The 16,916-nt window shown below is 43.2% G+C and overlaps 1 protein-coding gene across 1 annotated transcript in view; it reads left to right on the forward strand.

Annotated features, from left to right (window-relative positions):
• LOC129326099 (autocrine proliferation repressor protein A-like) overlaps positions 1-15,939 on the forward strand; it is a 53,181-nt gene extending 37,242 nt beyond the window's left edge. Inside the window, exons 10-13 of the mRNA XM_054974226.1 lie at positions 5,614-5,702; positions 5,807-5,891; positions 13,781-13,846; positions 14,183-15,939. Coding sequence (XP_054830201.1) covers positions 5,614-5,702; positions 5,807-5,891; positions 13,781-13,846; positions 14,183-14,305 — 363 coding nt within the window. The 3' untranslated portion in view covers positions 14,306-15,939. The remainder of the gene's footprint in view (positions 1-5,613; positions 5,703-5,806; positions 5,892-13,780; positions 13,847-14,182) is intronic.
• The last annotated feature ends 977 nt before the right edge of the window (positions 15,940-16,916 follow it).

Genomic DNA, 16,916 nt, shown 5'->3' on the forward strand with positions numbered 1-16,916 from the left:
AAGGGGAGAGTGGGCAGGCAAGCATTCCCTCCTCTTCCGTCACTGATCCATCCCTGGGTGGGGCGGGAGGGAGGCTCTTGGTAGTTGGTGATTCGATCCTTAGACAAGTAGACAAGTAGATCCTTAGACAAGTAGATAGCTGGGTGGCACAACCGCGTTCTGACCGTATGGTGACTTGCCTGCCTGGTGCGAAGGTAGCGGACATTACGCGTGTTATAGATAGGCTGGTAGATAGTGCTGGGGAAGAGTCAGCGGTCGTGGTCCATGTTGGAACCAACGATGTTGGGAAATGCAGTCGTGAGGTCTTGGAACAAAAATTTAGGCTGTTAGGCAGGAGACTCAAGGCCAGGACCTCCAAGGTAGCCTTCTCAGAAGTGCTACCTGTTCCACGCGCAGGGCCAGAGAGACAAACGCAGATCAGGAGTCTCAATGCGTGGATGAGACGATGGTGTAGGGAGGAAGGGTTCAAGTTTGTTAGGCACTGGGATTCTTTTTGGGACAAGCGGGAGCTGTACAAGAGAGACGGTCTCCACTTGTCCCGAGAAGGAACCCAGCTGCTGGCACTTAAAATCAAAAAGGTGGCAGAGCAGTTTTTAAACTAAATGCTAGGGGAAAGCCGACAAGAGATAAAGTGTCTCTGGTTCAGGATGGTTCATCTCAGAGAGATGAAGGGCTAGGTATAACACTTCTACAGGGAGATAGATTAGAGTTGTCAACTGAGATGGAGACAAACAGTGCAGATGACCTAACTACGTCTCGAGGCAAAGTGTGCCGGGGAAGTTACAGGTGTTTATATACAAATGCTAGAAGTGTCCGAGGTAAAATTGGGGAGCTGGAATGTTTAGTGTTGGGCGAATCCATAGACATTGTGGGCATATCAGAAACTTGGTGGGATGAGGAAAATCAGTGGGACACGGTGATTCCTGGATATAAATTATATCGGAAGGATAGGGAGGGAAGGGTTGGTGGTGGGGTGGCTCTATATGTCAGAGAAGGTATACATTCCAGTAAGATTGAGAAGGTAACTGAATTAGATTCGCTTCTGGAAATGCTATGGGTTGAAATTACGGGCCCAAATGGAAACTTAACTGTGGGAGTTTGTTATCGCCCTCCAGATCAGAAAATAGAGGAGGATTATAAAATGATGACAGGATTAAAGATGGCTGCTAAACAAAAAAACTGTGTTGTAATGGGTGATTTTAACTACCCACACATTGACTGGGCCAATGGGTGTTCGAATCGGGGGAGAGAAAGTGAGTTTCTAGACTGTCTCAATGACTGTGCTATGGAACAGATGGTTACAGAACCTACTAGGGGAGAGGTGATCCTGGATTTGGTCCTCAGTAATGCTGAAGACCTGGTGAGAGATGTAAATGTGATTGCACCACTTGGGAACAGTGACCATAATGTTATTGAGTACAACATATGTATAAATAGGAAATTGCCAAATAAGACCAACACAGCCATGTTTAACTTCAAAAGGGGTAACTTTTCTGAGATGAGGGGGTACGTGAAGAAGAAACTGAAAGGGAAAGTAAAAAAGGTCAAAACACTTGGGGAATCTTGGAGACTATTTAAAACTACAATCCTGGAAGCTCAAATTAAATATATACCGCTGGTTAGGAAAGGCACAAATAGGTTTAGGAAAAGGCCAGCATGGTTAACAAGCAATGTAATAGAAGCTGTAAAAGGTAAAAAGGATTCTTTTAGGCAGTGGAAAACTAGTCGGAGTGAGGTTGATAAAAAGGAGCATAAGCTGTGGCAAAAAAAGTGCAAGTCTGTGATCAGACAGGCAAAAAGGGAATATGAGGAGCATATTGCAAAGAACATAAAGAAAAACAATAAACAATTCTTTAAATATATTAGAAGTAGGAAACCAGCTAGGGAGGCCGTGGGGCCCTTGGATGACCAAGGCGTAAAAGGATTACTAAAGGGTGATAGGGAAATGGCCGAGAAGCTGAATGCGTTCTTTGCTTCTGTCTTCACTGTGGAAGATAAGAAGTGCATGCCCACTCCGGAAGCACTGACTTTGGGAGGGGTTTTGAAAGACCTGAGTCACATTGAGGTGACGAGAGAGGAGGTTATGCGACTGCTAGATAATTTAAAAACTGATAAATCACCGGGCCCAGATGGCATACATCCAAGAGTTCTGAAAGAACTCAAGTGTGAACTTGTAGATCTCCTCACAAAAATATGTAATCTGTCATTAAACTCTGCATCTGTTCCTGAGGACTGGAAGGTAGCTAATGTTGTCCCCATCTTTAAAAAAGGTTCCAGGGGAGATCCGGGAAATTACAGGCCAGTCAGCCTGACGTCAATACCGGGTAAGTTGGTGGAAACTATTATCAAAAATAAAATTAGTGGGCACATTGATGACCAAAAGCTGATGAGGAAAACTCAGCATGGGTTCTGTAAGGGAAGATCTTGTCTCACCAATCTGTTAGAGTTCTTTGAGGGAGTGAACAAACAAGTGGACAAGGGAGACCCGATAGATATTGTTTATCTTGACTTCCAGAAAGCTTTTGACAAAGTTCCTCATCAAAGGCTCCTAAGTAAGCTCAGTAGCTATGGGATAAAGGGCCAAGTCCTCTTGTGGATCGAAAACTGGCTAATTAATAGGAAACAGAGAGTGAGCATAAACGGGCACTTCTCACAGTGGAGGGTGGTGAGCAGTGGGGTGCCACAGGGGTCGGTATTGGGTCCAATGCTTTTTAACTTGTTTATTAATGATTTGGAATTGGGATTAAGCAGTGAAGTGGCTAAATTTGCAGATGACACGAAATTGTTCAGGGTGGTGAAAGCCAGAGAGGATTGTGAGGCACTCCAAAGGGATCTGTCGAGGCTAGAAGAGTGGGCATCCATGTGGCAAATGAGGTTCAATGTAGCCAAGTGCAAAGTAATGCACATTGGAACCAAAAATCCAAAATATAAATACAAGTTGATGGGGTCTGAACTGGCGGAGACTGACCAAGAGAGAGATCTTGGAGTCATGATAGATAACTCACTAAAAACGTCAGCACAGTGTGCGACTGCCATAAAAAAAGCTAATGCTATGCTAGGGGTTATTAGGAAAGGGATTGAAAACAAATCAGCCGGTATCATAATGCCTCTGTATAAATCGATGGTGAGGCCTCATTTGGAGTACTGTGTACAGTTCTGGTCGCCACACCTTAAAAAAGATATCATAGCACTGGAAAAAGTACAGAGAAGGGCAACTAAAATGATTAAAGGGTTGGAACACTTTCCCTATGAGGAAAGATTGAGGCGCTTGGGGCTCTTTAGCCTGGAGAAAAGACGACTGAGGGGAGACATGATAGAGGTTTACAAGATAATGCACGGGTTAGAGAAGGTCGAGAAAGATGTGTTTTTCTCCCTTTCTCACAATACAAGAACTCGTGGGCACTCTATGAAATTATTGAGCAGTCGGGTTAGAACAGATAGAAGAAAATACTACTTTACACAAAGGGTGATAAACACATGGAATTCGTTGCCACAGGAGGTGGTGGCAGCTACAAGCATTGCCAGCTTCAAGAGGGGACTGGACAAATATATGGAGCAGAGGTCCATCAGTGGCTATTAGCCACAGGAGATAGATGGTATTCTCTTTGTGGGGAGGTGGTGCTCTGTTGTCTTGGTGCTGGAAGGAAGGCAGTGGGAGGGCTTCTGGTGTCCTGGCCTCACTGACAGTCCTTTAGATGGCACTGGATTTCTAGCCACTGTGTGTGACAGAATGTTGGACTGGATGGGCCACTGGCCTGATCCAACATGGCTTTGCTTATGTTCTTATGTTTATGTTCTTATCCCAGCCGGTGAAGGAGGGGTAGGTGGGCATTGCCACCTGCTCTGGGGACTGATTGATGTATAGTTTCTGGTTATGTAACTCTCTTCTCACTTAAGTTTTTATTAATTGCTTATGATATTGACTTGCACAAATTATCCCTTGCACTGAGCACTTTATTAAATTCTACAAAATTATACTTAATAAGGACTAGTACCTCCAAGGTGTTTTGGTTAGCTGAGAGAGTACCGGAGGAGCCCCAGTTGGTTGGTCCGCTCCTATTACCAGCTGTGTTAAGGCAGGAGATGGGCTTTGCCACCTGCTCTGCTCCTAATAGCGGCTGGGTTAAGGCAGACAGTGGGCATAGCCACCTGCTCTACTCCTGATCCCAGCTTGGTGAAAGGGGGGGGGAAGGGCATTGCCACTTTCTCTGCTTCTAATAACAGCTGGCTTAAGGCAGAGAGTGAGCATTGCCATCTGCTCCACTCCTGATCCTAGTTGGCTGAAGGGGGATGGGTATTGCCACCTGCTCCACTACTAATACCAGCTGGGTTAAGGTGGAGAACAGGCATTGCCACCTGTTCCACTCCTAATAGCAGCTGGCTCAAGGTGGGGGTGAGCATTGCCACCTGCTCTGCTCCTAATACCAGCTGGGTTAAGGTGGAGGATGGGTATTTCCACCTGTTCCACTCCTAATACCAGCTGGCTGAAGGTGGGGGCGAGCATTGCCACTTGCTCTGTTCCTAATATCTGCTGGGTTAAGTGGGGGTGGGCGGGCATTGCCACCTGCTCCACACCTAATATCAGCTGGGTTAAGGCGTGGGGAGGGCATTTCCACCTGCTCTGCTCCTGTTCCCAGCCTGGGCTTCCCACCATGGCATGTTTTCTGGAGTGATATGGTGAGTTACCTGGGCTTTCCTCTGCAGCACCACCCTCTGGTGGTGCACCAGGGTATAAAGTAAGTTGTCTGAAACACACTCAATTATATAGTAAGATAGTTTGAATGTGCAATTCTGCCTCCTGCCAAAAAGGCTCCAGCAATAACAGATGAAGCAAAATTGATCATCATTTTTTTGTGAACTCAAGACAATATTAGATGCATAAAGGACATGTCCCTTCCTTTCTCCCCAATGGTGACCCAAAGCAGCTTACATCATTCTCCTCTCTTCCAATTTATCTTCACAATAACCCTGTGAGATTTTGAGAATGTGCGGGTAGCCAAGATCACTCAGCAAGCTTTGATTGCAGAGGTGGGATTCAAATTTACATCTCCTTCATACTAGTCCAGCTCTAACTACTACACCACACTAGCTTTGGTAGCTCAGGGATGTTCTTAAATTCTCTTTGTTTTGTATAGATGAGATATTTTCAATCCTCCTTCTGTGTGCTGCTGTTGTCCCCAATATGGACTCAGGGCAGCTCACATCATTCTCCTGTCTGCCATTTTATCCTCGTGATCACAACGTTATGAAGCAGGGAATTGGAACATCCTGGTGGCATTATCTCGAGAAACTCCAAACTCTAGGTAGTTGCCATAGAAGCTAAGGTTTTCTGGGGCAAGCATAACTCCGCAGAAAATAAAAGTAGGTGCTGGAAAATTGCCCACCATCTTCATGACGATAGTGTTTTTAAGAAAAAGCCATTTCTCTTCCATAACAATGTTACTTGCCTGATGGCACCCAAATAAACTTCATGGCTGAGTAAGCTTTTGAACCTTGGCCTCATTGAGAAGAGTACTCGAAGCATTACACTACACAGGCACCAGACTCCGCTTCTAAGAAGTGGAAGAGTCTTTGGTTTCATTTTTCCTTACTAACATTAATTACTCTTTCTAGACAAATACCACTGGAATCATCCATTTCACCTCTGACATCAAACCCGGAGACATTTACTCCTACCATGCTGACACTGTTGATGGTACCAGGTAGGGTTCTTCCCACCACATTGAAGTGCAGTAGACACTTGCTGTCTAACAAAGGCTTTTCTCCGCAGATAACACACCTCCCATTCTGCCTTTAACATTCTTAGGAGAGACTTCAGGATGAAGATAACAACTGGGAATTCTTCTCAAGACGATCCTGTAAAATGGATTAGGACAGGTGTTAAGCATATGGTAAAGATCTTTTTCTTGATATGACTTAATGATTTAGGAATTATATGATTGGAATATAAAAGATACTACAGAGATGAGAATATAAAAGTATTTGGGGATATGATTATGTAGTACTGTATCTTTCGGTATGGGTCTCTGTGCCCACTTATATCTTCTCTGTTACTTCCAGTAAAAACCTGGGCATGAAAAAGGATAGATATAGAGATAACCTGAAATTCTGCAGTTAAACCACAGTTTCAAGCAACTTCTACCCTATATCACTTCTGGGTTTTTACTGGAAGTTAAAAAAACAAAATCTTTCCCCAATGCCATTCCATGTCGTTGCAGGGAACAGGACTTGGCATGGGAGATTCCCAGCCCTCATTGGCATCATGGCAGCCATCTTCCCTGGGGAGTCTGAGGGCCAAGCTACAAGTGACGATTGACACTTGAACGGCAAGTGGATTGAGCGGAGCACAAGTGAACAGGGAGAAATACACTTGCCGTTCAAGTGCCATTCATCACTTGTAGCTTGGCCCTAAGTTGCAAGAGTTTTTCTTGCTTCAGTTTGTTTGGGGCGGAACGGATTTGATTATCTGATGTGATATTGGTCTCCTTGCTTCACTTTGGTCCTGGGAGGATTCCATTCCTGTCCTTCATTTTGGTTCAACTGCTCTTTCTTTGGGATGAGCTCAGTTTGCATTTGGGAGTGTGCCTTGGCCATGGCAGCCTTGCCCCAGTGTGCTTTTGCAGTAGGAGTCAGCTTTGACTTTTTCCCCTTAGGAAACAATGGAGTGCCTGGGGGCTTCTTGTTTAGGGGCCCATAGAATTGGACTCTGGAGTCCAATATTCCAGAAAGTTGGATGATCTTTTGATTACAGTCAGGAGCAGGTTTGGTTTAAATTTTGGTGGAGTTTTTTAAAACATGCCACCCCCAGCCTCCTGAAGACCCCTCCCCCCCAATATTTTCCCCATGCAGAATAATGAAGTTGGCACATGTGGGGGAGGGACATACAAATGGCCTACAGGGATCCAATATCCTTGAAACTTGGGAGGTCTTTAGAAGATAGTCAGGAGTAGATTCCCTCCTAATTTGGTAATGTTTGGTTGAAAAATGACACCCCCCTCAAACCCATAGATTGTCTCCAGATATATATTTTCCTATTGGAAATAGGAAAAAAAATATTTTCCTATTGTCTCCAGATATATATTTTCCTATTGGAAACAATGGCCAGATTTTACAGAATTTTACCAAATTAATTCAGTAAAAATTCTGAATACTTTTTTGGATTTAGAATGCTTGGATTTCACTGAATCAGCCGAAGTCTTTTAATCTAAATTCCAAACCAACCTAAAAACAAAAAGTAAAAACAACAGTTAAAATATTGGGCAAAAAGGAGAGATTACTGAGGGAACTCCAGACAAAAGAAAAAAAAGTCTTCACACACTGGCAGAAGATGTCAACAGAAGGGGACAGATGATTCTCCCTGAAGAGAAAGTTCCAGAGTTTTCATGCTACTACTTAGAAGTCCTTCTCCTTATTCTCAGAAGAAAGGTACACCATTCACCCAGTGGGGGTGGAGATCCCCTACCCTCAGTCTCTGCCTCACCACCTTTCATTTGGTTGGCAGGAAGAAAGATGCTTGAACACATTTCACCAAGGGTGACCTCATTCCCAGTTTGACACAGAAGCATGAGCTTATGCCAGTGGACAATTGGAGAAAAATTGTCACCAAACTCTAGATTAGGGGGGCAATTTTTACCCAATTGGCCCCTGGCGTGAACAGTCACTTCTGCATTGTGCTGGAAATCATGTCATTCCCAGTGTGATGTGGAAGTGTTCCAGATCAGGTTCCCATGCCCCCACTTTAATGCCTGGGGGATTTAGCAACCCTAGCCTATGAAGATGACCACAGTGGTTGGGATTATACAGTCCTTAAGGTATGTTGGTCCCAAACCATATAGGGCTTTAAAGGTCAGCTCCACCACCTTGAATTGACCACACTGTTGGCAAATCTTTTCTGCACAGGAAAGGCTGCAGCAGGCTAACTAGGTGAAACTGATAAAAGACATCCCTGGCCACAGCTGCCATCTGCTTATCCAGAAGTAGGTCTGGGTCCAAGAGCACCCCCAAACTATGGACCTGTGTTTTCAAGGGCAATGCAAACCCATCCAGAATGGGTGATCCCTTAAATCCTGGGTCATCAGTAGCACTTCCACCTTTTGGGGATTAAACCTCCAAAACTGCCTCCAGTTATCAGTTCAGGGTTTCTACAGCCTCCTTGTGATCAGCTGGAAAAGCAAGATGTAGTTGAATGTCACCAACAAATTCATGACAACCCAGCGCAGATCTCCAAATGACCTCATTCAGAGGTTTCAAGTAGATGTTAAAAAGCATGGGAAACAGGATGGAACCTTGTGCCATCCCAGAGGACAAAGGCACACACTTTGGCTACTAGTTCTACTTGTACCCAACAGGCTCAATGTTACATGCATAGTGGCTAGAGTGGGCTAGCAAACCCTATGAGCTTTTGAGAGTAAGGGACAGCAATGTGTGACATTATGCAAGGTAACCAATCCACCACTGTGGATCCCCCATTACCACCCTCTACCCCCCTGCCACTGCTCACCCCTGGTTGGCAGGGGAATGCACCTGCTGGGAAGGCCCTGAGGAGTCCCCATGCTCCACAATGGGCCAAATTGGCCCCATTTTGAGCTGAAAACGGGCCATTGCACAGCATAGTAGCACTGCCGGGGCAGTGCAACACTATCGTGCAGGGCCCTGGAGAACTCTTGCACTTCACAGTGGGACAATTTAGGCCAAAAATTGGCCAAACTTAGCCTGCTGTGGAGTGCAGGAGCACTCCCAGAAGCAGCACAATGCCCTTGCGCAATGATGAAAACATTAATTACCAGGTTAATAAACAATATATACTCAACAATTAAAATATATAAGCAGGAGGGCATAAGGTATTGACTGCCAAATGAAAGAAAAATATCTTCACTCACTGCAGAAGATAACAACAAAAGGGATGGAAAAATCAGCATAAAAACAAGCTGTAAAATCAACAGTATAAAAAGAAGACAAGGCATGAAACAGAGCAAAACAACAGTCTCCTCAGGCAGTTCATCAAAATATCTGAAATGATAGCAACCCCTCAGGGAAAAGCCTGGATAAAATAAAATGTTTGGCCTGGTGTCTAAATGACAGTAAAGTATGTGCCCAACATGCCTCCCCTTGCTCTACTCAAGGGGAGGGTATTCAAGGGACAAGAAACCATCAGTGATAAAGTCCATTCTGTGCTCCCTAATCTCTTCATAGCTGAAGGAAGTGGTCTGTGGAATAGGATGTTAAATGTCAAGCTAGGCAATAGTGAATGAAGCCATTTATGTCCTTAAATATGAAACGGAATTTTGAATTCTGCATGGAACCAAATGGGCAGCCATTGCATATTTTTAAGCCCAGGAGAGATAGAATACCTGTATCCAGCTCCTGACTGTAAAAAGCGAAGGACTTGACGCTGCTTCTTTTCTCGGGTTACAGAGGGGGACATACTAGAGACAGAGAGGGAGAGGGGTGCATTCCATCTTCTTACACAGGCTAACCCTTTGATTTGTAGATTGCTACTGTCAGGGACTTCCTTCTGTCTGCCTTCTCCCTTACTTGTACACACACTTTCTCTCCATCTTGCAATCATGCAGGACTTGCCTCCTGGATCCACCAGCATCCTAGCTGGTGTGGATTAGAATAGACTCCATCGTCTCTCCTCTATCCCATCCTGATTGCAGTTGCTAAAATTAAAAAGGACTCAGAACCACAGAATCACAGCGTTGGAAGGGTCCATACATACCTTTTAGTCCAACCCCCTGCCCAATGCAGGATGAGCCTAAAGCATCCATGACAAATATCCCTCCAGCCTCTTCTTGAAAACTGCCAGTGAAGGGGAGCTCACCACCTCCCTAGGCAGCTGATTCTACCTTTGAACTACTCTGATAGTTAAGAAGTTTTTCCTAATATCCAGCTGGTACCTTTGTGCGTGTAATTTAAGCCCATTGCTTCAAATCCTGTCCTCTGCTGCCAACCGGAACAGCTCCCTGCCCTCCTCCAAATGACCAACAGAGTTCTAACCGTGACCGACTAACTAAAGTAATTTAAAGATACAGTATCATAAACAAATTCAAAGACACTTTTATCGAAAAGTTAAATAGTAATTCAAGAAAAACTCTAAGTGGTTATAAAGCTGGCAACAGTCAATTCAGAAAAGGTACAGTGCAAAGGTGAGTTCACAGTGTACAAGGCGCAAAATGCTAAATAATCCATTTTGAAGTGCAAGTGCAAGTGCTCGCAACAAAACAATAGTAACTACATATACCACAGAGTACAAAAAAGGAAAGTACAAAGTCAGTAATAGCTACAAGCTTACAAAAAAAAAAAAGTTAAAACATCAAATACATAATTTTTTGGAGGTGACAGACCAAAACTGTATAATCATAGCAGCTACAAGCTTGCATAACATAATCCAATGAGTAGTAACTGCAACGGGTTTGCTAGCGGGAAATCCTGTTTCTGGTATCTCCTTCCTGGCAGTTAACAACTGTGGAAAATATACATTGTGTGAATATTTCAACAAAAAATAAATGAAAAGAACCACTGTTTCTCAAAGTATACTCACAAAGATCAATCAAAGTAAGTCACACAGAATTTCCATGCACAATGGCCGCTTGCTAAATGGCATCTGCACAGCATAATTCAAGGCATCTCTTAAATAACACTAACCCAGAAAATAAATTTAAAGGGCCAGTACTTGCACAAAAAATCCTCATAAATAAGCTGTTAAATCACAATTGATGTTAAGTCCATCAGGTTCTACTGTACGTAATCTGTGGATCCATCTCAGCAAATCTCTCCATGCAAAAGAATCGTCCTTAAATTAAAAAGGACTCACAGAACCACAGAATCACAGAGTTGGAAGGGTCCATACATACCTTTTAGTCCAATCCCCTGCCCAATGCAGGATGAGCCTAAATCATCCCTGACAAATATTCCTCCAGCCTCTTCTTGAAAACTGCCAGTGAAGGGGAGCTCACCACCTCCCTAGGCAGCTGATTCCACCTTTGAACTACTCTTGACCATGAAAAGGTTTTTCCTAATATCCAGCTGGTACCTTTCTGCATGTAATTTAAGCCCATTGCTTCAAATCCTATCCTCTGCTTCCAACTGGAACAGCACCTTGCTCTCCTCCAAATGACAGCTTTTTAAATATTTAAAGAGAGCAATCATGTCCCCCCGCAATTTCCTCTTTTCCAAACTAAACATTCCCAAAGCCCTTAGGCTTTCCTCATAGGTCTCAGTCTCCAGCCCCCTGGTCATTCTCATTGCTCTCTTCTGTACCCTCTCAATTTTGTCCACATTCTTTTTGAAGTGAGGCTTCCAGAACTGATAGATCTCTGCCTTTTGGTGCTACACCTCTGAAGATGCCAGTCACAGCTGCTGGCGAAACATCCGGTACTATGACGCCAAGACCACAACAATACAGCCTGGAAAATCTAAAACAACTAATATTAATTTTTTGTATATTTAAAGATATCATCATCACTGTTTTCTTATAGTCTACCTTTCTCACTGAGATTCAAGGCAGATAACATCCCGCAAGTGAATATAATATAATCAATGGCTACGACATTCACAGAGCAAAATACTATATGATCAACAGCTGGGACATTTGAAGAAACAGGTACAATACAGTATGGTAGCCACAAAATTTTAAAACTAGCATAAAGCTGAAGACATTGATGAAACCTTTATGAATTAAATACAGTAGAAAGTACCCAATAGCCTAGTCTATAGTCCCTGTACTTTATACATATATCTCTTTGAGCTAATTCTAATGACAGAGCCCTATAATCTGAGTAGAAAGCCCTCCTGAATAATTCACTCTTGCATAGTGTGTACACATATGAATATCTTTTGGACATGCCCTTCATATTTGGAACGCAGGAATAAATTCCTGGCCAGGATCTTTACTCCACTTCCTTTCCCATTTTGATAAACTAGTTTACATACTATCTGGTATAGATTCCTCTGTTTCCTGTAAAATGGCATTTTTTGACTTTGCCGCCAGGAAAATTAAAGCAAGTGTGGTCTCCAAGAAAGCCTTTAATAGAATGGAATGGCAAATTTTGGAATTGATTGTGAGTAGAAATAATTTAAAGATGTCTCTAATCCCTGTATTTTAAATTTTTGTTTGCAAGTGTATTTTAACTTGTAAAAGCCAATAGCCATATGCTACAAAATTTCTACCTACCTATTTAAAAGTGGTGATTACAAGTTTCTCATATGCATAAATATCTTTTGGACCTCAGCCAATATACTCCATCTTTGAATCACATCTTCATTTCTGTGAAGTTGGATATTTTTGCCACTCTCATACACTTTTGCACCAGGGACTCAATACATAGTATCCAGTGATATGGGTTAGATGGTTTCTAACCCACAAAAGGCCATATTCTTATGTCACTGTTTTTGTTTCTTGCCCCTCACTAAGAATATCCACCTCTAAACATTGTTTTCAGCTTCAGCTAAGAGGCTAGGCCTCTTTGGTGAGGAGAAACATCCTCAAGTACAACACCTGTTACCCCATATTTGACTCTTCAAAGTACCTTGTTTGGATGGAAAGGTGGCATAGAAATATTTTAAATAAAATTAATAATTAAAACATTCATAACCATATCCGTCACAAAACTCACAACATTCACAAACTATGAACCTGTTCCTTCATGGGGAATGTAGCTCCCTCTAGGATGGGCTAACTCTGTATTCCTCTACAATAATTTCCATGGAGTAACAGGACCTCATCTTGTCTGAACTGAGCTTCTGTTCTTTGGACCTCATCCATTCCAGTACATCTTATAGGCACCATTTTAGTACTTCCACAACCACACTTCATTCAGGTGTTAAGTAGAGATGGGCATGGGGGGAAAAAAACGATCCAGGAGGTTCGTGGGTTTCATGAACCATGAACCACGGAACTGGACCAGTTATGAACCAGTTCGTGATCCGTGGGGTTTAAATGTCCCTTTCCGGCCTTAACAGTGGCAGGGAAAGGGGCATTTAACAGTTTAAAGGGCCCTTTACTACCTTGCAAGCGGCAAGTCCCTTTAAACTATGAGCTAGCAGGCAGCAGGGGGGATCCCCCCTCACCACCTGCCAGCTGATAGTTTAAAGGAATATTCTGGTGGTCATTTGAGGGGCAATAAGGCCATTTTTGGCCTCATCCATCACCCTGCAGGCCCCCAGGGCAGCAGAGGAGGCTGAAAACGGCCTTCTCGCCTCTCCTGGGAGGAGACAAAGGACATTGCACTGCAGGGGAAGGTAAGTGTGGGGCTGGGGCTGTTGGTAGGAGGTGGGGGGATAGAGGGTAGGTGGTGATGGGGTTTGGGCAGTTTAAAGGGATCTGCCATGGCAGGTCCCTTTAAGCTGTCAGCGGGCAGGTGATGGGGGGATCCTCCCTGCCTCCTATTAGCTGATAGTTTAAAGCAACCTGCCCTTGCAAATCCCTTAAAGGGGCAGTTCAAATGGCCATTTCCCTGGGGAAATGGTCATTTAAACTGCCCCTGTAAATATGACCCAATGGACCAGTATACAGTTGGTGGAAGTTCCACGAATGCTGGTTCGCAAACCCCAAGCCGACATGGTTCATGAGTGTTTTTGGGTCATATTTAGGTTCATGCCCATCTCTAGTGTTAAAGAGAAATATAACTGGACATTATACATGTCTGGGTAGCATTTTATCCACACAGCGGCAGGTTTCTTTTTTATTTTTACGCATATTGCTGTAATTTTACAGGTTGTAGAAGTTTACTTGACCCTAAAAAATGTTTTCTGTTTCCCTTCTTCAATCTTTGTGTAGGGAAAGGGTGTTTATAAGAAGGAAATGAAAATTCCAGCCGAGGGATGGAGGGCCTTCTTCATTCAGGTTGGTTCCTAGTTTCCTTTACTGTCCACAATCCTTCCACTGTTCAGATGCAGGACTTACTCCTAACAAATGCTTACATTTATGTCCTTGAGTGATCACAAAACTCCTGAGAGCATAGCAAAAAGAAAACTTTGAATGTGTATAACCACAGAGTACTATCTGTTTACCTCATTCCATCTCCCTTCCATGCGACACCTAAAATTCCCATCAAACCCCAAGACCTTCAAGCTGGTCAAATCGGATTTATGAGAGCCTTAGTCCATTCCTCCATAGCTCTACTAGCTATCAAATATTTTTAAGGCAATATTTTGAATAAAACTCTTAATTACCTCACAGGCCATGTACCAAAGTACCGGAACTACTAATTGGGATGTATTGACATCAGAAATCCACATCATCCCAGACACTTTCCCGTGTCCTGATTGCAATGGTGATGGATGCCATGGAACGTTGGTCTGAAAACCTCCAAGAGACATCAACAAAATGATTCATGTTTCATAATAGAATTTTGGTGGTGGTTATATTGCATCAGCTCAATATCTTAAATGGTGTAACCAGGAAAGGGGTACTAGATGGAAGACTGTAGCTCTGGTGATAGTAGATAGCCACTTGGTTTTAAAATGTAAACAGATATCTTCTGATTATTAGAATATTGGACCTGGATTGGGGAGCCCTGAGTTCAAATCCCCACTGGGCCATAAAACTCTTTGCCTCAGCTTGGGGAACTTACTTTATATCATTTTTTTTTAATCTTAGAGGGGTTTCATAAGGAAAAAAACTTGGAGGTTGCAACATGTATACTGCTTCAAGTTCTTTGGAGAATGGGTGGGAGGAATCACAAAAAAATTACACAATAAAGGCAAACACACTAAAGACATTTGTCTGGGCATAGATTGCCATAAGGTGGACAAGAAATTGCAGACCAATATCAATGGAGGTACAGAAGCTGAAGTTATAGCTGCCAGACCTATGCCACACATTCTAGCACTGTAAGACATAGAGGTGGTCAATGGAGGCAGTGAGTCAGGGGGTGCCCAACCAGGCAACACCTGTAGCTGCCAGCATAATGAACCAAGAGTAGCCAGTGAAGGACATGGAGCTAGCAACCAAGGGCCACCAAGAGTGAAGACTGAAGAGAGAAGTGGTGGGGCATTCAAAGGGGCAACCGGGAAGAGTGACTGGGAAGGCACAGAGGTTTAAGAGGAATTGAGGGAGCAATTTTTTTTAAAAAAAGAAGCTTAGAATTCATGACAAAATGTTGTTACCCTACAATAAACATAGTGTAAAAGTCTGCGGAAAAGCTTAAAGTCAGCTTTCTGTCCCAGGGGCTTTACAATGGAAGTATAGACAGAGAGAGGAAGAAGGAAAGCTAGAATAATAGAAATTCATTCATAAAACAGCCTTTCCAGCCTCACACTGGTTGAATGTTTCTGCTGAGGCGTCTTTACATGTATCTTTTATTCTTTTATTGTACTGGCTTTTCTGATCATAAAATTATTTTCTTTACACTAAACAGCAAGGTTTAGCTTCTCTTTTTCACAGATATACCTTATATATATATATTTTATCCTACATTACCCCAGACAAGCTCGGGCTGGTATAGAGAGCTTTCCCGTCCCAATTGTTGTCCTCAAAACAAAAACAAAAAATCTGTGAAGTAGCTGAGAGAGTGGCTGGCCCAAAATCACCCCGAGGGCTTCCATAGCAGAGAGGGAAGTTGAACTTGGATCGACACACTTTGGATCTTGGCTTAGCTATGCCAGTCACTCCCTCCCAAAGCTTTTCAGGGCAACACCATGAGGGACAGCCAGAGAGAGCAAATATTTCATGGCTATCAATGCTGTCCCCACAGTCAAAATGAAGAGCCGGTGTTGGGACTTCAGAAATGTTAATGGAGAGTTTTCTGTATCATTACATGCATAATTTATCTGGTAATTTCCACCTCTCTCTCTCTCATGATTTCTCAAGACATTAGGACATGTTCACTGTTAATAACAAATGGTACACTGATTGCCTCAACACTAAAATGGCTAACTCCTCTAGATCTATGATTCTTCAATCCAGTATTTTCAATAAAAATGCATTATGCTAAGGTGGACCATAATATCCATGCAGTCATTTCTTCACAGATCTTCCAGCCCCGCTGCTTATGATCTTTCAAATGGAGAAGCTGAGGACCATTCTTATATGCAAAGCATTTGAAATACAATGGTTGTTGTGGGTTTTCCGGGCTGTATTGCCATGGTCTTGGCATTGTAGTTCCTGACGTTTCACCAGCAGCTGTGGCTGGCATCTTCAGAGGTGTAGCACCAAAAGACAGAGATCTCTCAGTGTCACAGTGTGGAAAAGATGTTGGCAGGTCATTTGTATCTACTCAGGAGGGGTGGGGCTGAGCTGAGTCATCCTGTAAGAGTTTCCCAGGGTGTGGAATGCTAATGGCGGGACGCTTCACTGTATCCTGAGGAGGTTCTTTTGCATATGGATTGGTGCTTGATGTGCTAATCTTCTCTGCAGGGCTATTGTCGAGTATAGAGTGTTTTGTTAGCCTGGTGTTTTTCAGAACAGGAAACCATGCTCTGTTCATTCTTAAGGTTTCTTCTTTCCTGTTGAAGTTTTGCTTATGCTTGTGAATTTCAATGGCTTCCCTGTGCAGTCTGACAAAGGAGTTGGAAGTGTTGTCCAGTATTTTGGTGTCCTGGAATAAGATACTGTGCCCTGTTTGAGTTACGCTATGTTCAGCCACTGCTGATTTTTCCGGTTGTCCAAGTCTGCAGTGTCTTTCATGTTCTTTTATTCTTGTCTGGATGCTACGCTTTGTGGTCCCGATGTAAACTTGTCCACAGCTGCAGGGTATACGGTATACTCCTGCAGAGGTGAGGGGGTCTCTACTGTCTTTTGCTGATCGTAGCATCTGTTGTATTTTTCGGGTGGGTCTGAATACTGCTTGAAGGTTATGCTTTTTCATAAGCTTTCCCATCTGATCAGTAATTCCTTTGATATATGGCAAAAACACTTTTCCTGTAGGAGACTGTTTTTCCTTGGTTGTTTGATTAATCCTGGGTTTGATTGC

This window comes from Eublepharis macularius, chromosome 3 (assembly GCF_028583425.1).
Source record: "Eublepharis macularius isolate TG4126 chromosome 3, MPM_Emac_v1.0, whole genome shotgun sequence".
NCBI classification, from domain to species: Eukaryota; Metazoa; Chordata; class Lepidosauria; order Squamata; family Eublepharidae; genus Eublepharis; species Eublepharis macularius.